The sequence below is a fragment of the Dermochelys coriacea genome, chromosome 8 (assembly GCF_009764565.3).
Source record: "Dermochelys coriacea isolate rDerCor1 chromosome 8, rDerCor1.pri.v4, whole genome shotgun sequence".
NCBI lineage: Eukaryota > Metazoa > Chordata > Testudines > Dermochelyidae > Dermochelys > Dermochelys coriacea.
Genome location: NC_050075.1, coordinates 106,807,710 through 106,834,183, shown reverse-complemented (window position 1 = coordinate 106,834,183; position 26,474 = coordinate 106,807,710). Strand labels below are relative to the sequence as shown.

At 44.9% G+C, this 26,474-nt stretch overlaps 1 protein-coding gene across 7 annotated transcripts in view; it reads right to left on the bottom strand.

The window, feature by feature from the left end:
* ERI3 (ERI1 exoribonuclease family member 3) overlaps nucleotides 1-26,474 on the bottom strand; it is a 238,125-nt gene that overhangs the window by 192,866 nt on the left and 18,785 nt on the right. For all 7 annotated transcript variants that reach the window (XM_038413981.2, XM_038413982.2, XM_038413983.2 and 4 more), the window contains one exon: nucleotides 7,053-7,169. In XM_038413981.2, coding sequence (XP_038269909.1) covers nucleotides 7,053-7,169 — 117 coding nt within the window. The remainder of the gene's footprint in view (nucleotides 1-7,052; nucleotides 7,170-26,474) is intronic.

The window sequence follows — 26,474 nt, the reverse complement described above, 5'->3', positions numbered from 1 at the left end:
CTGCGTGGCAGTTCTCCGGCTTGTGTTGTACAGCAGGTCAGATAAGAACATAAGAGCAGCCACACTGGGTCAGACCAAAGGTCCATCTAGCCCAGTATCCTATCTTCTGACAGCGGCCAATGCCAGGTGCCTGTAGGGGGGCAGCTGCCCCACTCTGGGGGAACAGGGGTTAAAAGCAGCCAAGCTAGGCTGATTGGGGAAGCAGCCACAGCTGGGGCATGCCCAATCAGGGCCCAGCTGGCCTGGATGAAAGGGCTGTGGGGCCAGGAGCTGCAAGAGAGAAGGACCTAGCAGCCTAAGAATAGGGTACCTGACACAGAGCAGGGCTGGGGAAAGGCAAGAGGAGCTGGGGAGCTCCAGCCTGGCAACGCCCCAGGCTGAGGCCTTGTTTAAGGCCTAAAGAGGTACCGGGCTGAAGAGGCAGAAGCAGCAGATCCTAACCCCTGGCCAATGAGGAGTGGTCATTACACTGCAGTCTGCCCCAGCAAGCGGGGGCTAGACAACGACTGGCAGTAGCCACTGAGGCAAGGTGGGTTTAGAGGATTGGGGGGTCCCCTGGGAGGGGAGACCCAGAGGGTGGGGGTACTGCTGGGGCAGAACCCCAAGATAAAGGGGCACCGGGGTCCGGGAGGGACACAGGGGCCAGCAGCAGGCAAGACCCAGGTCAGGAGGAGGCTCTCCTGTACACTGGAGAGCTAATTCCCGAGACAACCAGCAGGAGGAGCCGCACTGGCGAGTCTTCAATTCGCTACAGTGCCCCAGAGGGAATGAACAGAACAGGGAATCATCGAGCGATCCATCCCCTGTCGCCCATTCCCAGCTCCTGGCAAACAGAGGCTAGGGACACCATGGCTAGATGCAAAAAGAAAAGGAGTACTTGTGGCACCTTAGAGACTAACAAATTTATTAGAGCATAAGCTTTCGTGAGCTACAGCTCACTTCATCGGATGCATTTGGTGGAAAAAACAGAGGAGAGATTTATATACACACACACAGAGAACATGAAACAATGGGTTTATCATACACACTGTAAGGAGAGTGATCACTTAAGATAAGCCATCACCAGCAGCAGGGGGGGGAAAGGAGAAAAACCTTTCATGGTGACAAGCAGGTAGGCTAATTCCAGCAGTTAACAAGAATATCAGAGGAACAGTGGGGGGTGGGGTGGGAGGGAGAAATACCATGGGGAAACAGAAAAGGAGTACTGGTGGCACCTTAGAGACTAACAAATTTATTAGAGCATAAGCTTTCGTGAGCTACAGCTCACTTCATCGGATGCATGAAGTGAGCTGTAGCTCACGAAAGCTTATGCTCTAATAAATTTGTTAGTCTCTAAGGTGCCACCAGTACTCCTTTTCTATTTGCAAATACAGACTAACCCGGCTGCTACTCTGAAACATGGGGAAATAGTTTTACTTTGTGTAATGACTCATCCATTCCCAGTCTCTATTCAAGCCTAAGTTAATTGTATCCAGTTTGCAAATTAATTCCAATTCAGCAGTCTCTCGTTGGAGTCTGTTTTTGAAGCTTTTTTGTTGAAGTATAGCCACTCTTAGGTCTGTGATCGAGTGACCAGAGAGATTGAAGTGTTCTCCAACTGGTTTTTGAATGTTATAATTCTTGACGTCTGATTTGTGTCCATTCATTCTTTTACGTAGAGACTGTCCAGTTTGGCCAATGTACATGGCAGAGGGGCATTGCTAGCACATGATGGCATATATCACATTGGTAGATGCGCAGGCGAACGAGCCTCTGATAGTGTGGCTGATGTGATTAGGCCCTATGATGGTATCCCCTGAATAGATATGTGGACAGAGTTGGCAACGGGCTTTGTTGCAAGGATAGGTTCCTGGGTTAGTGGTTCTGTTGTGTGGTGTGTGGTTGCTGGTGAGTATTTGCTTCAGATTGGGGGGCTGTCTGTAAGCAAGGACTGGTCTGTCTCCCAAGATCTGAGAGAGTGATGGCTCATCCTTCAGGATAGGTTGTAGATCCTTGATGATGCGTTGGAGAGGTTTTAGCTGGGGGATGAAGGTGATGGCTAGTGGCGTTCTGTTGTTTTCTTTGTTGGGCCTGTCCTGTAGTAGGTGACTTCTGGGTACTCTTCTGGCTCTGTCAATCTGTTTCTTCACTTCAGCAGGTGGGTATTGTAGTTGTAGGAATGCATGATAGAGATCTTGTAGGTGTTTGTCTCTGTCTGAGGGGTTGGAGCAAATGCGGTTATATCGTAGCGCTTGGCTGTAGACAATGGATCGAGTGGTATGATCTGGATGAAAGCTAGAGGCATGTAGGTAGGAATAGCGGTCAGTAGGTTTCCGATATAGGGTGGTGTTTATGTGACCATCGCTTATTAGCACTGTAGTGTCCAGGAAGTGGATCTCTTGTGTGGACTGGTCTAGGCTGAGGTTGATGGTGGGATGGAAATTGTTGATGATAACAATGATCCCTGAGGGCCTTGGAATCTACCTGTGAGGAACATTTAAATGACAGCAGAGGGAAGGGCTGGGCTGCAAGCAGGAACTCCTCTTGGTTGAAGGAAGGTTGCTGTATAAAAACTTCTTGTCCCACTTCAAACCGAAGAGCGTTCACCCTGAAATGTGATTACACAGCTGGTGATCACATGATTGCCAAAAACTTGGGGGGGGGGTGCAGGGGAGGTAGAGAGAGAAATTGCCAGCGACAGACCTAAACTGAATATCCAGCCACACCAAATTCAAGACCTAGCTAAAGATGGAGCCAGGTAGCGTTCAATCCACAAGAAGGCTATGTCCCCCTTTGAGATTTGCCTCGGTGATCAGAGCAAAGGGCCAAGAACCTGACCTCTCTTAAGGCACAAAGAATTGTGCCTAACACAGGGTTCAGGTTACACTTCATCTCCAGGAGCTGGCTTTTATCCAAACCACAACCAAAGTCATTTTGTAAATACATTTTTCCTTATCCATGCTTTCCACAAAACCTCAGATTATTAATACCAAAATAATTTTTCAAAGTCTAATGTATTTGTGTGTACTGTGCTGTAGAGTCCAAGGCCAGCAGGGACCATTGTGACCCTCTAGTCTGGCCTCCTGCACTGCACAGGCCAGAAAACCTCCCTCAGGGATCCCTGCATCAAGCCTGAGCTAAAGCATGTTATTTATTAAATTGTGGTGCCACCCAAGCACCTGAGGTGTTTTCCAAATGCAAGGACAGACAGACCCTGTCCCAAAGAGGAAAGCAGAATCTGTTCACTTCACGCATTTGATTACACTTAGCTTGGACAAGGAAGCAAGAAGAACCAGTTTCACTTGTGGGCACTCATGCAATAACACCCTGTTGCAATGTTTAGTTTGGAGGGGGAAAAAGCAGAGGAAAGTTTGAATCCCCACAAAATGGTCTTTATTGCGACTTTTAAAACTTCATGAGACTATTTCTAGCAAATTTAGGTCAACCTGTACAAATCTATAGTTTGGGCCCAAATCCACGAGGCAATGTCCCTCTAAATATATAGCATGTGCCTGTTTATAGATCTCTCTCTCTCTCTCTCTCTCTCTCTCTCTCTCTCTCACATGCACACACACAGAGCCAGAGTAGTTGCCCAAAGTGCTGTTATTGCAGTTGCAATGCGTTTCCACTATACCCCCGTTTTCACACATTTTTTAATTTTGGAAGCACTCCCCCTCATGGGATTCAGTTTTCTATGCTTAGTTTTTTTTGGAAAGTTTGAACAAAATCCCTTTGACTGTTTTTCAGTTATAGGAGACTGAATAAAAGAGTATTTATTTTTTACAATGGAGAAAAATAGGATGGATTGGCTGTCTCTGAGGAGGGTTTTCTGCCGGGTAGAATGGAGAAACAAGGTGTGGGAGGTGATATCTTTTATTGGACCAAATTCTGTTGGTGAGAAAGACAAGGTTTTGAGCTTACACAGTCTCTTCAGGCGGAACCAAGTTATTTTAATCATTCAGACAATATATTAAGAGGCACAGGACAAGTACTATGGGTACCCGATCCTGCTGCCACTGAATTACCATTGCCTTCAGTGGGGCAGGATCGAGCTCTGGATCTTGCTGGGTGATGAGAACTACAGTTACCTAGTGCAAAACGTCTGCCTGTGGAAAGGAGGGTAGGGGATATGAGGAGTGTAACAACAGAGCGTGTATATCATCCATAGACCTATCTGGCTTTAAGATTAAACATGATAAGTTTATGGAGGAGATGGTATGATGGGATAACATGATTTTGGTAATTAATTGATCTTTAAATATTCATGGTAAATAGGCCCAATGGCCTGCGATGGGATGGGATCTGAGTTACTACAGAAAATTCTTTCCTGGGTATCTGGCTGGTGAATCTTGCCCATATGCTCAGGGTTTAGCTGATCACCATATTTGGGGTCGGGAAGGAATTTTCCTCCAAGGCAGATTGGAAGAGGCCCTGGAGGTTTTTCGCCTTCCTCTGTAGCATGGGGCACGGGTCACTTGTTGGGAGGATTCTCTGCTCCTTGAAGTCTTTAAACCACGATTTGAGGACTTCAATAGCTCAGACATAGGTGAGGTTTTTCACAGGAGCGGGTGGGTGAGATTCTGTGGCCTGCATTTTGCAGGAGGTCAGACTAGATGATCATAACAGTCCCTTCTGACCTTAGTATCTATGAATCTCAATGTGTTTTACTAGTGTGGGTAAGTTTTACACCTCTAAAGGGGAAACTGAGGCACACAGAAGGAAAATGACTTGCCCAAATCACACACTGAGTTAACAGAAGAGTTGGAATAGAACACAGTTCAATATTTTAGCCAGTGGACCATGTAACATCAGAACAGCCCAAATGTGAAAGGAATGTAATTTAGAACCATAGGGTTAGAAGGGAGCATAAGGGTCATCTAGGCTAACCCCCTGCCAAGAGGCAGGATGTGTGTCTAAATCATCCCAAATAGAGGATACCCAGCCTCCTTTTGAAAACCTCCAGTGAAGAAGCTTCCACAACCTGCCGAGGCATCTGCTCCATTGTCCTACTGTTCTGACAGCAAGGAAGTTTTTCCTGAGATTTAATCTAAATCTGCTCTGCTGTAGTTTGAATCCGTTGCCTCTTGTCCTGCTCTCTGTGGCAAGAATGAACAACTTTTCTCCATCTTTTTTGTGGTGAGCTTTCAAGCATCTGAAGACTGCCGTCATACTCCCCGCTTACTCCTCTCTTTCCAAACAATACATATCCAGTTCCTTCAGCCTCTGCTTGTATGGCTTGCATTCCATCCCTTTGATCATCTTTGTCACTCATCTCTGGATCCTTTCCAGTTTCTCTACATCCTTTCTATACATTGGTCACCAAAATTGGACACAGTTCTCCAGCTGAGTCCAAATCAATGCTGAGTAGAGTGGTACTATCATCTCTCATGACTTGCATGCTCTGTCTCTCTTAATGCAACCTAAAATTGCATTTGCTTTTTTTGCAACAGCATTGCATTACTGACTCATATAGAGGTTATGATCTACAACTCCCAGATCCTTCTCAGCAGTGCTGCTGCCAAACCAGTTCTCTCCTATTCTGTATTTGTGCATTTGATTTTTCTTCCTTAAGTGTAGCAGCTTACATTTGTCTTTGCAGAATTTCATTTTGTTGTCTATAGGCCAGTTTTCGAATTTATCAAGATCTCTCCAAAGTTTTGGCAACCCTCTCTAGCTTTGTGACATCTGCACACTTGATCAGTAAGCTCTCTACTCCTACATCCAGGTCATTAATTAAGATGTTAAACAACACTGGACCCAGGACAGATCCCTGCGGAACCCCACTTGAGACTTCCCCCCATTCCGACATCATTCCATTAATAGTAACTCTTTGTTTGCGGTTGTTTAACAACCTGTTGTTGTTGAGTTCTGCTGAACCCACATTTCTCCAGCTTACTTATCAGATTGCCATGTGGGACTGTGTCAAAAGCCATACAAGTCCAGGTATACGATGTCTATCGCATTCCCCCTCCATCCAAATTAGTTACCCTGTCAAAGAATGAAATCAACCTGGTTTGGCATGCTTTGTTCTTAGTAAATCCATGCTGATTGCTAATGATCACCCCTCCATCCTCCAGGTATTCACAAATTGATTGTTTTATACATTGCTCTAGTAGCTTTCAAGGTATCAAAGTCAGGCTGACTGGGTTACAGTCCCTGGCTCCTCCTTTTTAAAGATGAGCACCATGTTAGCCCTTCTCCAGTCTTCCAGGACTTCTCCTATCATCCATGAGTTTGTAAATATTGTCAGTGCCAATATTATTTCATTTTTATAGATGTATCAGGGAAAATCTGCAATATCTTAATTCTTTGAGTTAAATACGAGAGACAGAACACAACAAATCTCTTCCTTTTATATACCAAGGATCTCATGAATCAGAACCCCATGTAATTTGCATCCTATCATTATGCACATTTGGGAAGAGATGGATATGGACATGGAGAAAATGGCCCTTAGTGTTGACAGTAATCAGATAACAAGAACACAGTCATATCCTGGAAAGAGAATTTTTTTTTACCTTTTTAAAAATTGTCTTATCACGAGATTATGGGGTTCTGGTGACATCAACCCCACAGCAGTGAAGCTCAAGGGCTAGGACATCAGATCCCTTCAATCACACTGCAGCACAGCGTTATTTATTTCCTTCCATTCGGAACATGCTCTATTTAACCTTCCACACCAAACCGCTGTATTGGAACAATGTCAACAGTCTGACATGACTGTCTCACTGCTCTATGGAGAGAGCCCCAGCACCTCTGATAGCATTAAGGAACCACAGAATTAAAGAGGTTGTCTACTGTGATTGTTTATTAGTTAAAACAAAAGATTTGCAACAAAAGAGTTTAACGACATTTGTACAGCACCTAGCACAAAAGAGTCCTGGTCCAGGACTGGGGCTCCAAGACACTATAATAAAATTATTATTATTATTAGAATCAACAGCAAGGAGTTGGAGTGATGGTTTATGTTCAACATGCACTAAGAGGTGCTAACCCTGACCCCATGCAAAAGGTAACCCTGTTTCCCGGTTAGAGAGAGACTCTTGGAGCACTGTGCATCCTTCGCGCTTTACCTCTGTACAGAAGGGAGTAAGCTGAGGGTGCACCACCGGCTGCACATACATGTGAAAGGTGGATTCAATCTCCATCGTCCTGCCATTTAGCTTCAGAATGGGGAACTCAATGATTTCCTGAATAAGGCACAAAAGAAAACAAGTTGTTATAAAAAGACGACCGCTGGGAAGACCCAAACCAAGCTCTTCGGGGCAGGGGCCATCTTTTCGTTCTGTATTTGGACACCACCTAGCACGGTGGGGTCCTTCTCCAGATCGGGCCTCCTAGGCACCACGGTAATACAAACAATGCATTACAGGAAGATGGCACCTCCCCATATTAAGGAGGGGCATACAGCTCTAAAAAGGAAAAAGTGAGGCCCAATGTGCACACGTGCCCAGGAAGGAATGGGGTCGCAACACTGCTATTAGGAAAGGTTACAAGTTTGCAGTTTATTACGGTAGCTGCCAAAACTAGGCAGCAAGGACTTACTGCCATGTATCTGTTTAAGTCGCAACAATCCCAAGCTTTCCCACCACGATCTGATCACCCTCGGGCAGAATGTCAGCCTGCCACCGCACTCAAAATACAACCCACAAAGCCGACACACAGCAGATCCATTGTCACTTAGCCAGTACAATCCAGAAGCTGTACTCAGAGAGATCAACTTTACCAGGGGCTCTTCTGAAGGATATGGGACATTAGACAATTACAGCCAGGATGCTATTGCATAAAGCACCTCCTGCTGGGAGAGGCTGGGGCTGAAGTTGCAATGCGCTCTCCCACGGCCTGGACTGCTAGGCCACGCCATCCACAGAATGCTGTGATGAACCAGGAGCTCCCTCACCAATGCAATCTGTATGGCATAGAGCACTGCAGCAATCACTGGTTTATTCCTTACAGCGAATTTATGCTGATAGGGAAATAGAAACGTTCTTCATCAGGAGAGTGTTCAATTATAGGAATAATCAGCAATCAAAAATTTACATGGACCTGTTAATAAAAAGTTTAAACAAAGCCAGTTACAATGGATTTCTCAATTATTAAAAAATATATATGAAATTAAAAGATCCAACTCCTGAATAAAGGTGATAAAATCCTTTGTGTTTGTCCCCCTCCTCTTCTTCCCCCAAGTTTAATGTAAGAGAAGTGACAATTTGTTTGGTGTCTTTAAAGAATAATTTGTCTCTGTTATTTAATAGAGATGCATGGCACCAGGATTCTGGAGTGCAAATGAGCCCATTGAGTGATAACCATGCAACAAGCCTCTCAAATCACTTGGGAGGGAGGGGGAGAAGAGCGGGAGAGAGAGAGAGAGAGAGAGAGAGAGAGAGAGAGAGAGAATAAAAAAACATTGCTTTTTAATATTCAAAAACAGTTTGCAAAATTTAATCAAAGCACAGCAAAAGCTAACATTTTTACCACTTTGACATTTTTATTAGCGCTTTCATAAATTTTTAAAACATGAATGGAATTAGTTTAACAACAAAAAACTGCCTGAAAACATCTGGAAGAGACAAATAAGAAATAATACAAAATAAATAAATAAAAAGCAATTCTTGTGAGTAAAATTAGCATTTGGAAAATGCAATCGCTGCAGAGTGGTTAATGTAGCTTTCAGGCCCTGGCTGCAATCCCAGTGACCCAGGCATGGAAATTATTGTGAGGTCATAAATACGAGATGATGACATCACCACACGCTGAAAGCCAGAGGGAGAAGGAGTTGGGAGAAAAGGAACAACACAACACGGATTTCTGTTTCACATAATATACATGAATACACTGCTACAGCGTGAATGACTCCTGATCCAAGGACTTGGGGGCGGAAGGTGTAAAGGGGGCAGACACACGGTGGGTTATGGGGTGGGGTAGGAAACATAGGAAAGGCACGTCAAATGAACAGAAGAAATAAGCGCAACATTTAGCCTTAATGCAAGGTTAAGGTGGAGAAATCAAACAGCAGGGAATCCCAAAGCGAATGTCTCCCCCATAACATTAACCCTGCCACATGACACACCCTACAAACATGCAGTGGGGCAGGAGGAATTTTGTTTCCCGATTTTGGAGCACATGATTTCTCTGCCTCAGCACTGCACGAAGGCTCAAAGTTTCAAAAACCCCGGATCACTAGTAAATACACTTCAGGTAACACTGTTCAGACGTTGCAATGGCCCCACACACCACTCAGACCTAGTCCCATTCTAAATCTGAACTCACCAAATTCAGCCATTTGAATGATCACCATGAAAAAGCGAAACTGGTGGTCAGAATAGGAAATGGGCTTTTGTTCTTCTCCCTCACGTAATCCTGAAATGGCCGAACACCCTCGGCTCAACTTCTCCCTCTGTACCATAACTGCGGAGCAGACGCCCAGCACTGCAAGTTTCAGCTCAGGAGGAGAATGTTTTAGCAAGTCTTGGCATATAGGACAAGCGAGTTACACTCAAAGGATTTTGTAGCTTTAGCTAGAGGGAGGGCTAGCTAACGACTAGTGTTCTCCTACTGCCAGTCTTCCATTCCCAAGCTCAAGGACCCCTTCATTCTCCAAAGGGCTGAGCCCCTTCAGACCCCACAGGCTTCAATGGGAACCAAGAAAGCTCCGCATCTTTTAGGGTTGGGCTCTACATGAGGCACTATTGTCCAAAGGGGTATCTCCATCACAGGATGAAGGGAACAGAAATTGCTCTCCCAGATGGAGACACAGACACAGACTGTATGTGTGTTGCCCTGCAGAGAGCATTCCCAGGAGAACAGATTGAGCCCATCAAGTGCCCGGAGGTGAAGAGGGGCTGAAAGAGAGCCTTGTGTGACGCTGCCCAAGGAGCTGATGCACAAAGGTGTCTGTCATTTGATTCCAGAGCAGAGGCAAAAATCACTTTCAGAAGTGTCGGATTAAAACAGACTGGGAAAATAAAAAGATGAACTGAAAAACGTAATGCTATCAAGAATTAATACCAGTCCATGGTCACAGAGAAAAAAATGACCAGCAACTTGGATGTCTTGGGAGAAAGACTAACAGGGGTTTTTTGGCTTATTTGGTCAGTTTTTCAAGGGAGTGGTGAGGATCTTCCCAAAAGACTGTTTATCTGAATGCTCCCTGGAGTGGAGATTTTTCCAGTCTCTGGCAATGTTTGCTCCGCTGGTATCTAAGGCAACAGATACCAGCCCCATGAAATCAGCTCCACTCCTCACTAACAACGTTAGCCAGTCCTGCAATGAAATTTAACCTGTGACACCACTGTACTTTTCATTTAAACTTTCATTTGGAGAGAAGCAGTGTTCAGAGACCCTGCAGTTTGTCCTACTAATAAAGACAAGTGTTGGGGCCTTTAAAGGTGCCATTCATCTTTTGCCTTTATTAAATTCAATTTTCTTAAGCCCATGATGCATCATGAAATTAGGAGTTGACATTTCTGCGGAAACAAAAATATCTATCAAATATAAATAGGAAAAAAATCCTCTATTACCAAAAATGCATGGCTTAAAGTTGATCTGTTTCCACTTTAAAAAAAAAAACCCACCACCAAGCATATGGCTTGTTTTAGATACCCAAAATGTTATTACAGATCTAGAATTTCATTAGTAAATTATTATGAAATGGTGAGCCAACCCTCCCTTCAACCCGACAGACTGCGATTCAGAAAAGCACCCGGGCACCCATATACTCTCACAACTGGCCAGGCTAACTCTGAAGTGCTAGGTTACATCTACACTGTCAAACCGGTTTTGGGGGAAAATATTAAAATTACAGGTACACTGGAAATTGGTCCATTTTGGCTGAATGTAAAAACTGCCCAGGGATCGCCACACACATCCGCATCTAATTCTGACCTTAGGGAGCATTAATGCCAACTTCAGTCTCTCCCATCTCTAACCCTTTTTTAACTGTTTTCTTATAGACTTCTCACAGCCCAAGCTGAATTGATAAGAACTGATAACTGCAAACACGAGGAGGAGTTCTGAATGACGTTTTGCAGGTATTTGGAGATTGCAAATAGCCATATTCTACCAGGAATATGAACAATCCATTGTATACGTCCATTCCCATTGCAGTTATATTTAGTGGGGTAGCCTAACTTGAAAGGAAACCTGGAATTCAAATTGCTGGTGATAAATAATACACTCTTTATTTGCCTTTCCATTATCATGAAAAATTGAATACATTTTGAATGGGGAAAGTCTTTGGCACATAGCTCCAAATCGCTAGCACAGGCATTTGTAATTATATTGTGGGAACAAAGATTCTAAAATCAATTTTTAGCAGGTCTGAAAAGACACCACAATTCCTCCCCACTGTGCTAATATACAAATGTGGGAAAAGTTAAAATTAAAAACATCCTGTTACCAAAACTGTTTGCTCATATACATGAGTCTGCAGTTCTTTAAACTAAACTGCATGACAGCTCACTGATAATTTTTGCCCTCCTTCCCAGCCACCCCAAAAGAGAGACACCAAGCACTCTGAATAACCTGCCTGTCCCATGACAGTTCTCTTTGGAACAGCTCGTAGGCTGCATCACAACTAGCTGATGGCAAAGCTAACAAGGACTTTCTTTTCTGAGGGATTAGGAAAATTCACGGGGGCCCGTGAAATCACCTCTATAAATTCAGCCTTTTCCTGTTTTACACTCACTACGTGAAACCTCCTGCCTAAAACACCAAGATGGGGATGCAGGAAGAGGGGGAAGGGGAAATTAGTAATTTTAATTCTGCTGATAATAAAGAAATTAAACAAACAATTACACTCACTAAACGTTTTCCCACAATGGGGAAATCTCTTGGATACAGAAACAAACCAGCAAGAGTCATACTGCTATTCACAGAGGAATCCTTTGCCCATAATCTTGGATTCTTGGAACCTCAACATTATTAGATTACAAGAATAAAATACACAGCAAGATCTTCCAGGCTCGTCAAACCCTTTAACCCAAGTGTCTATGTGAGGAGTGGGAGGGACATGCTCAAAGCCCCTTATTTCTTTATTTAGGTTAGAGACTATTGCCCATTGAGTTCAAAAACTACTCTGGAGTATGATTTATTCCATCCACCCCACCCCTCCTTGAAGAAGTTTAATAAATACAAAGGATAAAAGATGCCAGTAAAAATTAGAGCTGACTGTTCAAAATGTAATAAAAACAAGTGGGTGCCACCTATGAGGGAAAAGGATTTTTCTGGTAAGAAAAAGGATATAACATTCTGCTAAGACACAGATCCCCTTTTATACCATTCAAAGGGGGCAGAGGCAGGAGGGTCCTCCCTGGAAGGGACACTCTCTCAATGGCTGTGCAGTCTGTTCAACTGTTTTTCTTTCGAAGAAAAAAGTCATTTTATGCAAAAATAGCTTATTTCTTAAACAAACACTCGTGTTTTTGATTTACACCATGGGCTGCTCCTAAATAATTTATAGCAGGTTAAATTTATTGCAGAGCCCTGGCCGGCTGCAAATTCGAATTGCCAAATAATTAGATTTTAGGGCAATGCTTATAAATTATCCGCCGATTTGTCCGGACTTGTTTGTCAGTTGCTTTGTGCTTCGGGTCATCTTTGGCATTTCACTGTTTGTGTTTTAATTGCTGATTTACACTTTGACAGATGAGAGTTGATGCCTCCAAGTTTCCGGAGCAGGGGGAGTAAGAGAGGGAAGAATCAGAGCTTTTAGAAAGCTTGTTTCTCCCTTTTTTCCATGGCAATTAAAATAGAAAAAGGGACGGAACCTGAACAGTGCAAACCTAAAAGATTTGTCTTTTTCCCCCCTTCCTTAATTATTTTAACTACAGCTGTTTTCAAGTTGAGCAGTCCTGCACTGGCCTCCAGGGGCGACTGGCGAGATGAGCTCACAGGTCTTATCCCCAATAGCTAATTTTGATTAAACCGACCAAAACACACATCATACAGACAATGAGGTCAGTAACTGGGGGGAAAAAAGGGGCCCCCAAAAAAAAAATCACAGGTCATGCTAACTTTCTGAAGGACGGTCATCTAACGCATGCATGTACATGCACACACGTGCACACACACACACACACACACACACACACACACACACACAGTGGAACACTGCAGCACACGTTTTGAGGCAAGTTACTTGGCGTATTAGTCAGCCCTGTTCAAGAGCCCTTTGAGGCAACAGCAAACACCAAATTACTTCTGCCAGAACTACCTGGAAGAAGACACACACATTTGAAGTTAAATTCATTTAAACAAATATATCCTGGGAAAGGAGCAGAGAAAGTGCAGGTTGGGGGGAATCCTAGACTTTCACACTCAGCATCACTCAAAGGAAGAACAAAAGGGAACAAGGGAAACCACCACAAGATAATGAATCCTGCAGAAAAGGTTGACTTGATGCCAACTTCTGCTGCTGGCTCTTGGAATACTAGGGTTTTCTTCCCACTCTCCTTGCCTCTAGGATCAGTACTGCCTGCCCCAAATGTTCAGACATCAGGAGTTGGGCCCCCAAAATCATGAGACTCTCTTGACAATCATGACATTTGCTTTTAAATGATCAAAATGATCAATCTCTTTCTTTAGTCTTCTGGGTTCTGAGCCTTTAGATCACACTTGGATCATATTTTCAGGCTTTTCTCCACAACCATGATGGCAAGAAACTTTTCCAAGGCCAAAAGGGACCATTATGATCATTGAGTTTGACTTCCTGTATAACACCGGCCACCGAACATCCCCAAATAATTCCCAGAACAGATGTGTTAGAAAAACATTTAATTTTGAGTTAAAAATTGCCAGAGATTCAGAATCCACCAGGACCCTTGGGAAATTGTTCCACTGGTTAACGACTTTAAACCGTATACCTTATTAATGGTCTTACTTTGCCTGGCTTCAGCTTCCAGCTATTGGATCATGTTAGACCTTTCTCTGCTAGACTGAAGAGCCCATTATCAAATATTTGTTCCCCATATAGGTCATTACAAACTGTGATCAAGTCACCCTTAACCTTCTCTTTGTTAAGCTAAACAGACTGAACTTGAGTCAATCACTATTAGGCAGGTTTTCTAATCCTTTAATAATTCTCCTGGTTCTTCTCTGAACCCTCTCCAATTTATCCACCTCCTTGAACTGTGGATACCAGAACTGGACACAGGATTGCACCAGTGCCAAATATAGAGGTAAAATAACCTCTCCACTCCTACTCAGGATTCCCATTTGTGCAACGAATAACTGCATTAGCCCTTTTGGCCCCAGTGTCACACTGGGAGCCAGTGTTCAGCTGATCATTCACCATGACCCACAAATCTTTTTTCAGAGTCACTGCTTCCCAGAATAGAGTCCCCCATCCTGTAATATGGCCTCCATTCTTCGTTCCGAGATTAAGGACATTTAGTCATGCTAAAATGCATATTGTTTGCTTGTGTCCAATTTACCAAGTGATCCATGTTGATCTGCATAAGTGACCTGTCAGCTTCGTTATTTACCACTCCCCCAATTTTTGTGTCATCTGCAAACTTTATGCAGGATCATTTTATATTTTATTACGGATCATTTATCAAATATCATAGGGTCATGAACAGATCCCTGCAGAATCTGACTAGAAACACACCCAACTGGATGATGATTCCCCGTCTACAATTACATTCTGAGACCTGTCAGTAGGCCAGCTTTCAATCCACTTAAAGTGTGCCATGTTAATTTTATATCTTCCCTTTCCAGCTTGCTGTCCCAAGCCACAACCACGTCCCTGGATGAGAAGGCTTGGACAAGACTCCTCATTAGAACGTACCAATGCAGTACAGCAGCTGGTGGGTGAGAGACACTCAGCACTCCCTCTCCTTCCGCCAGGAGCTGAGAACATTGTCTCACGGCCAAAGGGAGCCCAAAGAAAACAACAAAAATGGTCAGGGGCCAGCGGAACTGACTGAAACAAAGGAGAGACCGAAAGAGTTTGATGTATGTGATTTAGCTAAACCGTACCTAAGAGGTGGGGGCACATGTTGACATGGTGTCATCTGAACGGACTTTAGAAGGATGTCTGAACACCATGGAGAAGGGAATTATTCAATCCAACACGAGGTAAAACTAGTTTAATCCATGAGCCCTCAATGGGAAAGTTTTCAACTAAATATTCAGAAAAATGTCTCGACAGTGACGTGTGTTAGAGCATAGAACAGTCTCCCACAGGCAGAAGAGTGGTCCCCATTGCTCTGGATGCACCAGAAAGTGTCCTGTCGGAAGCACCCCTGCCCCAGCACCCAGGGGAGTGAATGGATGATCCACTTCTAACGTCTATGATCCCCAAAGTACTTCCCACCCCAAAAAGAGGAGACTGGGACCAACAACTGAATTGGAGCCACAACCTTGATGACGGGTTTCAGAGTAGCAGCCGCGTTAGTCTGTATTCGCAAAAAGAAAAGGAGTACTTGTTGCACCTTAGAGACTAACAAATTTATTAGAGCATAAGCTTTCGTGAGCTACAGCTAATGCATCCGATGAAGTGAGCTGTAGCTCATGAAAGCTTATGCTCTAATAAATTTGTTAGTCTCTAAGGTGCCACAAGTACTCCTTTCCTTTTAACCTGATGACGAAAAGCCTAAATCCTACTTTTTAACCACTTTTTCCAATCAAGCTGATTGAGGTCCAAGGCCTCATCCCAGAGCACACAGTGATTGTTTCTGCACCAGAGCATTAGGTCAAAAGTTTCCCACCTTTGCTAACAGCAGTGCAGCTCTGTCAGACCGAGCAATGACGGGAGCACTAGTGTTCACAAGCCTTCAGCAGCCCCCATCATCTAACCCTGCTTGGGGTCCAAGCCTGCATATGGAGCCATCTCTAGACCATTTCCTCAGAGATTTTCAAAGCCACTTAAGGCAGTGGTCACCAAACTTTTCACATTCTCCCCTCTACCCCCGGATGCTCAAATCCTATTAAAGTCAAATCACTTAGGTGGGTTTGAAAATCCAGACGAAAGGCTCCAATTTAGCTATTTGTAGACTGGGATGTTTCCATTAGGAAACATGACAGAACCACTGACAGATCATACAGACAGACAGACAGCTCACCCTCCTCACCCCTCTTCACTGGCCTAAACCCTCCATTTCTCATTTAATCCTGAGCTGATCTCTGTCCATCACACCTGTCTGCCTCCCACGCTCACCTCAACTCTCTCATACACATGCGTTGAGCCTTCCGACTGCTCCTTGCCCCAAACCATTAGCTGTACAGACTCTCCTTCCTTCCACATTCAGAATCAGAAACACAGAAATACCAACATCATCCATTTGTTTCCTCAAAAGTTACTCACACGTCTTTGACTGCCTGTTGCACGAGGCTGTAGAGCTACGATAGCTGAAGCTTGATGTCACGATGAAGATTTGCAGCTCAGATCAGACTGGAGGCTGCAGCATGTATCACCGTGTGGGACAGGGTAAGCCAGGCTAAGCTGGTCCTTGCGCTTCCAGACATTACCTTTTTATGGCAAAGGACAACAACCCACACTGAAGCCTTTTTTGAGCGATGAAATAAGATGGCAAATGCTGGCTGTAGAAGCTGTTCTCCCTTCCCTCATCTCAGGCAGACTCTCAGGTCTTCGAGCCATGCCCCTTTTCCTCCCATCAGCCACTGTCAAAATCAACGTACTAAGCAAAGCCCTCACGCACCAGAGTTGGCACTGTTCGGCAGAGGACACCTTCTCTATGAAGTTGGCCATTTCTTTAACAAGCACTCCCTCATGCACGACGCAGAGGGTGGGATTGACATTTACCCTGAAAGCAAAGAGCCCTCACATTTTTACCTTCTTGTTGCCTGACCAAAAAATAAAAAAAATTAGACTTTCTTGTATTAAGGTCCAGAAATGTTTCCCTCCCCTTCAAGCAGCGCAAATGATCAACATTGCCAGCGTTGGTAAAACACGTGGGATGGGTGCGAAGGTCGTGTTTGTGTGTGTGTGTGTGTGTGTGTGTGTGAACACCGGGGTGCTATAGACATCCCAGCTAACAGTAGGCTGCAGCGGATTTTTGCCTAGTATAGACAGGGCCTAACAACAGAATCAGAATAACTCTGCCAACAAACCGAAGTCTACATAGATAACATAATGATGGCTGGCAAGCCAGCCTAAGAAATAGGAGAGAGGGGACAACATAAAAATCTCATCACTAAAAGGTTGGCTATTCCACACTCCCTGGGGGATTAGCCACCGATTAGCAACAAGATCTTAACCGCACTAAATCCCACTCCCTTCATCTAAATTAGAGATCATATACCCTATAACCAGAATAGGGCAAAGAGGAAAACGGGGCCCCTGCCCAATCCCTCTCGGGGACCCCACAAATGAACAAGTGAGATAACAATCCTATTTCGCAGCTGGCGAAACTCAGGCAAAGAAAGGTTACTGACTAGCCTAATGACGGGTTTCAGAGTAGCAGCCATGTTAGTCTGTATTCGCAAAAAGAAAAGGAGGACTTGTGGCACCTTAGAGACTAAAATTTATTTGAGCATAAGCTTTCATGAGCTACATGCTCAAATAAATTTGTTAGTCTCTAAGGTGCCACAAGTACTCCTTTCCTTTTGACTAGCCTAAGGTCACACAGGGGTCTATGTTGGAGCCAGAGTTAGAATTCAAGAGCTCCTGGCTCCAATTCTGTATTCAAACCACTGTCCCCTGGCTGCTTACAGCCCAAAAGGATTTCCATGGGGTGGGCAGAAAAGTGACCATGAAGTTATATGCTTTCTTGGAAAGTTCTTGATGCCTTTTTACTCTCTGAACTTTTGTTTTTCCTGCTTGGGCTCGGTCCCAGATCTCATTTTCTGCAGGGTCTGAAGAACAGCCACTCGGTTACATTTGAGTCAGACACGTCCTTCCCTTCTGGGATCAATCTGCAGGCTTTAGGCTATGTCTACACGACAGATTTTACAGTGGCACAGTTGTACGGCTGTAAGGTCTCCCATGTAGCCGCTCTTACGCCAACAGGAGAGAGCTCTCCTGTCGGCATAATTAAACCACCCCCAATGAGCGGCGGTAGCTATGTCAGCAGGAGAGTGTCTCCTGCCGACATAGCACTGTCCACACCGGCGCTTTTTTTGGTAAAACATGTTGGTCGGGGGGAGGGGGAGGGTTCACACCCCTGACCAACAAAAGTGCTAATGTAGACAAAGCCCTAGTGACTGTTCAGATGCTCTTCTGAACTCAGGTAACTTAAAAATACTGTTTAGCTTTAAAGCATCATACTTGGAAAGGACACAAGATGTCCTCAGCAAGCACTGATGACTCAAATCTTACAAATATGGCTTTGAAATATCTCCACTATGAATATTTACAGGCAGCATTTGTACCACACACTGCACAATGGGGCTAAGAACGACTGGCGTTTCGAGGTGCTACCACGATATCGTAAGTGCGCTAAACTACTGTGCTTGTTCCCTTAACCTCAGGCTGCAAATGTGTTCAGCTGCACAAGTCAGGGGAGGGAATATCTTTTACTGGACCAACTTCTGTTCGGGAAAGAGACCAACTTTCGAGCTACACAGAGAGCTCTTCTTCAGGTCAGGGAAAGGTACTGAGAGGGTCAGACCTAAATACAAGCTCCAACAGATAATTTAGCATAAGTAGTTAGCACATATTCTAAGGGACCATTCAAGGAGAAGTGGCCCTTTAACACCTCTATAATAACAGGACAGAAAGGGGGATGAGTGGGTTACAGTTTGTTGTAATAAGCCATAAATCCAGTGTCTTTATTGAGACCATGATTTTTAGTGTCTAGCAACGTTATGAATGTAAGCTCCCAGGCTCATCTTTTGAAAGTGTTGTGTAGGTGTCCTTTAAGGATGAGGACTGATAGATCAGATATAGAGTGACAGCTTGTGAAAAATGTTCACCCGCTGGTGATAGCTTGCTTCTGATGATGAGCTTGATGGGTTGTTTGAAGACCAGAAGAAGGGGTTCAGGAAAGATTTATTTCAAGTTGGGATCCCCATCGAGTATGGGTTGTAGTTGTTTGATACCTCACAGGGTTCCTATATGGGATGGTACATGACAACTAAGAGCGTGTGGTCAGAGGGGGTTTTACCTGGAGGGGATATGGATCTTCCCCCGCCTCCCATGGTGAGTGCTGTTCAACTACCTTTTTCTGCAACAATCTCACCCAATTTAATTATGCCATTGGTTACCTGCTTCATGGTTAATGATTGCATAGCTAATGGCACAGTGCTCAAACAGTGCAGGGACACTAGTGCACCCTGTGATAATTTAGGACTGGCCTACATTACAGAGTTAGGTCAATGTAAACTGCCTTGTGTCGACCTAACTCTGTAAGCGTCTACCCTAAAATGTCTTTCCCACCGATGTAACTTGCTCACCACACTGACTTAATAACTCCACCTCTGTGAGAGGCGAAGCACTTAGGTCGATGTAGTTAGGTCGACACAGTGTCAGCATAGACACTGCGTTCCTTACATCGACTGTAGCTGCCTTTCAGAAGCCGCCCCACAATGCCCCACACTGACAGTTAAATGGGTTCAAGCACTCCTACTGAGGATATGCACCACCGACACAAGGAGCGCAGTGTGGACATGCAAATTGATGTAATTACTGCAGTGGCAGTATGTCGATGTACTTTAGGTCAACTTAATTTTGTAGTAAGAAAAGGAGTACTTGTGGCACCTTAGAGACTAACAAATTTATTTGAGCTTAAGCTTTCGTGAGCTACAGATCACTTCATCGGATGCATTTGGTGGAAAATACAGAGGGGAGATTGATATACACACACAGAGAACATGAAACAATGGGTTTTATCATACACACTGTAAGGAGAGTGATCACTTAAGATGAGCCATCACCAGCAGCGGGGAGGGAGGAAAACCTTTCATGGTGACAAGCAATGTAGGCTATTTCCAGCAGTTAACAAGAACATCTGAGGAATGATGGGGGAGAGAAATAACATGGGGAAATAGTTTTACTTTGTGTAATGACTCATCCATTCCCAGTCTCTATTCAAGCCTAAGTTAATTGTATCCAGTTTGCAAATTAATTCCAATTCCGCAGTCTCTCGTTGGAGTCTGTTTTTTGAAATTTTTTTGTTGAAGAATAGCCACCCTTAGGTCTGTAATCGAGTGACCAGAGAGATTGAAGTGTTCTCCAATTGGTTTTTGAATGTTATAATTCTTGACGTCTGATTTGTGTCCATTTATTCTTTTATGTAGAGACTGTCCAGTTTGTATATCAATCTCCCCTCTGTGTTTTCCACCAAATGCATCCGAAGCAGTGAGCTGTAGCTCACGAAAGCTTATGCTCAAATAAATTTGTTAGTCTCTAAGGTGCCACAAGTACTCCTTTTCTTTTTGTGAATACAGACTAACACGGCTTCTACTCTGAAACCTTAATTTTGTAGTGTAGACTTGCCATTAGTCTCAGTAAGCTGCTAAGCAAAGGAGCACCGTGACTGCTTTAAAGCTGATGATTTATTGGCCTACCAACAACTGATTGGTCCAGACCTGCTTAGTTCTCAATCAGTACTCTACAGGTGACCACCTGAATGCTTCGTATTCTAGGCTTGTTGCTATAATAATGGTGGTTTATATTTTTTAAAGATGAAGTTGCTTTGAATATTTTCATACATCAGATGTCTTGCCTGGTGGTTTAGTAGTTGAGCTCTGCAGGAGACCTGGGTTTGATTCCCACTCATCTTATCTAGCTCCAAGGGCTTTAAATAAATATAGTTAATTCTGTAGCCTACAGCCATGTCAGATCACATGGGTCACAGCAAGACTCTGCCCTCTTACTACTAGAATGGGGGAGGCCTCCAAGGTAAAACAACTGCCAGGAAGAACACGTCTTTTCTGCACCAAACTGCAGCTGTTATTTCATACCTTAAAGAACTTGTTCTGAAATTCTGGTTGCACTTCTCCCATCTTTACCAATTTATTTTCCTTGTTTTATTTTTCCTCTTTTAAAGGAGGGAGATTATATGCAATTGGTTACATTAAGATATGAACTATAAGACTGCATGAACTGCATAAGATAAGGTTTCCACAGCATTGCAACAGGGACACATGCTATATGGGAAACATGGTACAAAGGAACTGCACCTTTTCCATTATTTTAGATGTATATCTGTAGCACGGGGTGTTTCTGCAGTTTATATGCTCTTAGCATAACTTTAGCAACAAAGCAAAACCCTTTGAATCATTTTATCACATGCATCTTTAATAGCATTCCTCCAGTAAACCGTAGGAATAAGATGAATTAGGAATAAACTGAATTGGGAACTATTTGTTTAAACCATAAGTGCAACCTGAGTGGCATATAGATAAGTAATCATGTACTACACCCGTTGGAATGATTATGCACGAGGGAGCAGAGTTAAGGTCACCATGGGAAACAAGTCTGAATTTCTTTACTTTTGAGGTTTCAGAGTAGCAGCCGTGTTAGTCTGTATTCGCAAAAAGAAAAGGAGTACTGGTGGCACCTTAGAGACTAACAAATTTATTAGAGCATAAGCTTTCGTGAGCTACAGCTCAAAAATGCATCCGATGAAGTGAGCTGTAGCTCACGAAAGCTTATGCTCTAATAAATTTGTTAGTCTCTAAGGTGCTACCAGTACTCCTTTTCTTTTTACTTTTGAGCAATTACAAATCAACCTTAATGTGGGTTTTGTCCGAGGATTTACAACGCAGTCAAGTCCAATGGCCGTATGAACCCTGGGCTAAAAGAGAGCTGCCGCTGGCCTGGGGATTCCTAGGCAGAGCAGGTGGCCAGCAGAACCTCTCCCTGTCTGCAGTCCTGGCCCGGCCTCTTCCCCTGAAGCTCCCCCCACCTTTCACTCCTCTCGGCCCCCTCCTCCCATATGTGGCAGGGTCTCAGAGAGAAGAGGCCATGAGGGGGGGCAGACCAGAGAGGGAGGTGGGGCCTCAGGGCAGAGCAGGGCCCACAAAAGATTAATCTGGCCCTGCCTGTCTGCATTTGGCTAGGACAGTGACAATTCCCTCTGATGCTGGCCTTGTTGATAATCTACTGTATTCCCTTCTGGCCTCCAGACAGGACTATTGCAATACAGTCTGCTTGGAGCGCCTCTCGAAAAGCACCTGGAAGCTACTGCTAGTGCAGCACTCAACAGCCTGCCTAGCCCCTGGGCCCAGCAGCAGGGAGCACATTATACTGACAGTATTCTTGTGTGACAAAGTTCCTCCTCTACCTTGGTGGGTCTTGCGCTTATTGGCGGATTTGCTCACCTTGGAGCTTCACGGCAGCCCTCAGCTTGGCCGTTTTTCTGAATTCACAGTCCAGGTCAACTCCTCCTGTGTCTGACCAGGAGTTGGGAGGTTTGGGGGGAACCCGGGCCCGCCCCTCTACTCCGGGTTCCAGACCAGGGCCCTGTGGAATGCAGCTGTCTAGAGAGCCTCCTGGAACAGCTGTGTGACAGCTACAACTCCCTGGGCTACTTCCCCATGGCCTCCTCCCCACACCTTCTTTATCCTCACCACAGGACCTTCCTCCTGGTGTCTGACAATGCTTGTACCCCGTCCTCCAACAGTCCACGTTCTCACTCTCAGCTCCTAGTGCCTCTTGCTCCCAGCTCCTCTCATGCACATCACAAACTGAAGTGAGCATCTTTTTAGCCTGCCTTAATTGATTCTAGCAGCTTCTTGATTGGCTGCTGGTGTTCTAATCAGCCTGTCTTAATTGTCTCCAGAAGGTTCCTGATTGTTCTGGAACCCTCCCTGTTACCTTACCCAGGGAAAAGGGACCTACTTAGCCTGGGACTAATATATCTGCCTTCTATTACTCTCCTATAGGCATCTGGCCTGACCCTGTCACACTTGGTAGTCTCCACTGGCTTCCAGTGTGCAACCCAAGCTGATGCATCTGACCTCTAAAGCCTAACAAGATTTTGATCTGGCTAGCACAAGACTTGCCTGTCTTCCAATGCACCATCCCAACAACAGAGATGAGCAGGACCACATATCCATGGCCAATCTCTAGTTCTGCTTGAAATAGGGCTGGGTGTTGTCACTGGCTCTGGAAGTAGCTTCCCTGCTGGACTGACAGCCCATGCCCGTTGACCATCACAGCACTATGCAAGGCCTATCTTTCTCTCAGACCTTCTCCAGAGGGAATGGTAGTGAGGAACGAGTTTGTCTTTTATCCTGGGCTGGGAGCGGAAGAAAGTCTAAGGCTGATATTGACGGCAAGAAGTGCAGCATGCTTACCAATCTGTGCATGCATACTCAATACATTAATAAAATAAGGATGTAAGGCAATGCGGGTTTGAACCTGGTAGGCATCTCACACAGCTACTAATGGGACTAACCACCAGATCAAGCCCTAAAGACACAAGTGTAGTTTTAAAAGGATTTGAGGGCACTCCTGTTCCCAGCCCTCAGAATCCCACCTTGCTAAACCCCAGGTGTTGGATTGCTGTTTCAAGTGTTAGGAGACATGCTATGCACTTTTTCTCCTCTCAGACTTCCCCACCGTGTTGTCAAATCTTGGAGTTGGCACTGGGGCATGCAAAATTATAACCAACACTCTCTATTGACCCTGGGCTGCTCTGATCACCCATGACTATACCAAGAGAATCCACAAATAGGTATGTTCTTCCTTGCACGCGTATATTCTCACTTTGATTCATCTGTGCATCTATGAGTAGCCATCCAATGTTCAGGGAGTTTACAGTGATCTGACAAAACATGGGCTGGTTTGCTGCAGTGCTCTATTACCGTGTAAAACATCTAACACCTCTCTCTTGCTCCCAAAGCTGGGAATGTTAAAGAACCATGGCATCTGGCACAGGCATGGGAGTTACAGGGCAGCGGCCATGTATCACGTCACTCAATCCCTCTGGCCAGCTAAGGAGCAATACTGTTGGCGCCCTAAGGCAATCCCACTGTCCTTAAATAAAAGAATGGTGGTCGGGACATAAGATCCCAAGGGGAGACTTATGAAGTGTGAAAAGGGGTCAAAATGAGGGATCTTCGCAGCTCCCAAAGGGATGTGAAGAACTCAGTTAGGGATAAAAAACAGTTAAGCATGTGCTGGTCACAGCAGAGCACTTCCCAGGGGCGAATATAGCTAGCTCTGCAGACGCTGTAACAATGCACCTTAGCATAGCTACGATCTCTCCTTCAAGTTTACTGGGAGGAGTCAGAGCAGTACAAAGGGTAGTTACTGAGAAAAGTAAAGTGATATTGTGGGGTAGCATGTTTACTATGCGACAGACTTCTAGGCTCAGTTTACATGCCAAAACAATGGACTTGGCTAGCTGCTGCCACTACAAAAAGGGAAGCTGAACACCACTTAGCACAGGGGTGGGCAAAATACTGCCCAGGGTGTGCATACAGCCCTCCAAATATTTCAATCTGGCCCTCAAGCTCCTGCTAGGGAGCGGGGTCAGGGGCTTGCCCCACTCCGTGCAGCTCCCGGAAGCAGCTGCACGTCATCCCTCTGCCTCCTAAGCATGGGGCAGCCAGGGGGCTCAGCACGCTATCCCCACCCCAAGCCCCACCCCCACAGCTCCCATTGGCTGGGAACTGTGGCCAATGGGAGCTGCAGGGGCAGTGCCTGCAGAAGGGGCAGCACACAGAGCCTCCGCATAGGAGCCGGAGGGGGACATGCTGCTACTTCCAGGAGCTGCTTGAGGGTAAGCACCGCCCAGAGCCTGCACCCCTGACTCCCTCCCGTGCCCCAAACCCCTGCCCCATCCCTCACTCCCCTCCTGCCCTCCGAACCCCTCAGTTCCAGCCCAGAGCACCCCCAACCCCTCATCCCCAGCCCCACCCCAGAGCCCGTACCCCGCACCCAAACCCCCTGCCGAAGCCCAGATCCCCCTCCCACACCCTGAACTCCTCATTTCTGGCCCCACTCCAGAGCCCTCACCCCCATCCAGAACCCTCATCCCCTCCCGCACCCCAGCCCCCAATTTCATGAGCATTCATGGCCCGCCATACAATTTCCATACCCAGATGTGGCCCTCAGGCCAAAAAGTTTGCCCACTCCTGACTTAGCATGTATACAGCATCTTCAAAGTGCTCTCCTGACAGCACCCGATTATCTCATCTTACCCATGATGAAACTGAGGCAGAGATGTTAAATGAGCAGCTCCAGGTCACAGAAAGAACCAGTGGCAGAGGTAAGATTAGAACTTGGCTGTTCCTGGCTCCAAATTCTGTACTCAGACCAAACCTCTGCCTCTTACATCACTACCAGTAAAAGATTCCATAACTGGAACTTGCCAGCATTGTCCCTGGAAATACCTACGGCAGCATAAAGTCAGCATGCTCACCAATAGCACTGAAGAGCCCAAGAATTAACAGTAGCCAAAAACATGAATGTCAGTAAACAGATGACTCAGATACAATGAATGGGAAGGTCCCATTTTTACATGGTTGCTTTTCTGAGGACACTGTCTCTAAGCCTTATCAGCTGTGTTGATTCCAGTGCAGTAAGAACCATAGTAAACATCATTTCTTTAGTTTTCAGGCTAATTTGTTTTTGCCGAAGAGAGGGACTGTCAGCCCTGGCTAGACAAGGCATGATGCAGGCAGGCACTGAACACAGATAATTAAAAAACAAAATCAAAGACCATCCCCACCTTAAAGGTTCCATTTCACCAACAAAATATATAGCAGATCTGCACTGGCCCAAACCATTACTTTCACGGCAAGGACTTGGGGACAAAGCTCCTTAAAACAGTAGTAATAATATTCCACTCATGCTCCATTTTACTGCCAGCTGTAAACCAGCTCCACATGCCTCATGGTTTTGCATCAAAATGTGCGCAGACCAAACCCATATCAAAAAGGACAAGATAGAACCAATTTACAGTTTTGACAGGCCTGTGCACCCGAGGCTGGGCATGCAAGAAATATCCTGACCTCTCACTTGGACAGAGGCAAAGGCTTTCCCAGCAGAACTAGATACAAAGCCACAGCATCACCTCAGTAAGACACAATATCACAGGAGGCAATTTTCCTTTAATTTTCAGGTGAATTGTTTTCACAGACATGAGGAACCGACAACCCTGCCCAGAGCAAGACATTGCATGGGGAGATGCTACAAATGCTCAATCCAGACCTGTTGAAAAGTCTAAATCTAAGTAAAGATCCGGTTAAGGCAGGTCTGTATTAACTAAAGAACTGGTTTCTTACAACAGTTCTCAGTACTGAAATGCCCTAACCTGGAGTTGAAAACTGTTTAACTTTTTATACAAATGAGACAAAGCCATTACCATACCATCAGACACCCACCGCTATCGGCCAATACCAGCGACTGGTCAAATTCCTAGTGTAGATGTAGTTTACAGGAACCAAATCTCATGACTATTTTGAGACACTACAATTCTGGCTGTTCATTACCACGCTGGGCCCTGGGTAATATCTGAGAAAATAAAACTTCTCAATAAAAACGGAAATCTAAGATCCACATTGATAAACTCTGGCAAGTCCAATGTAAAAGTATAATTAGGCAGGCCAAAAAAACTTGAAGAGCAAATAGCAAAAGA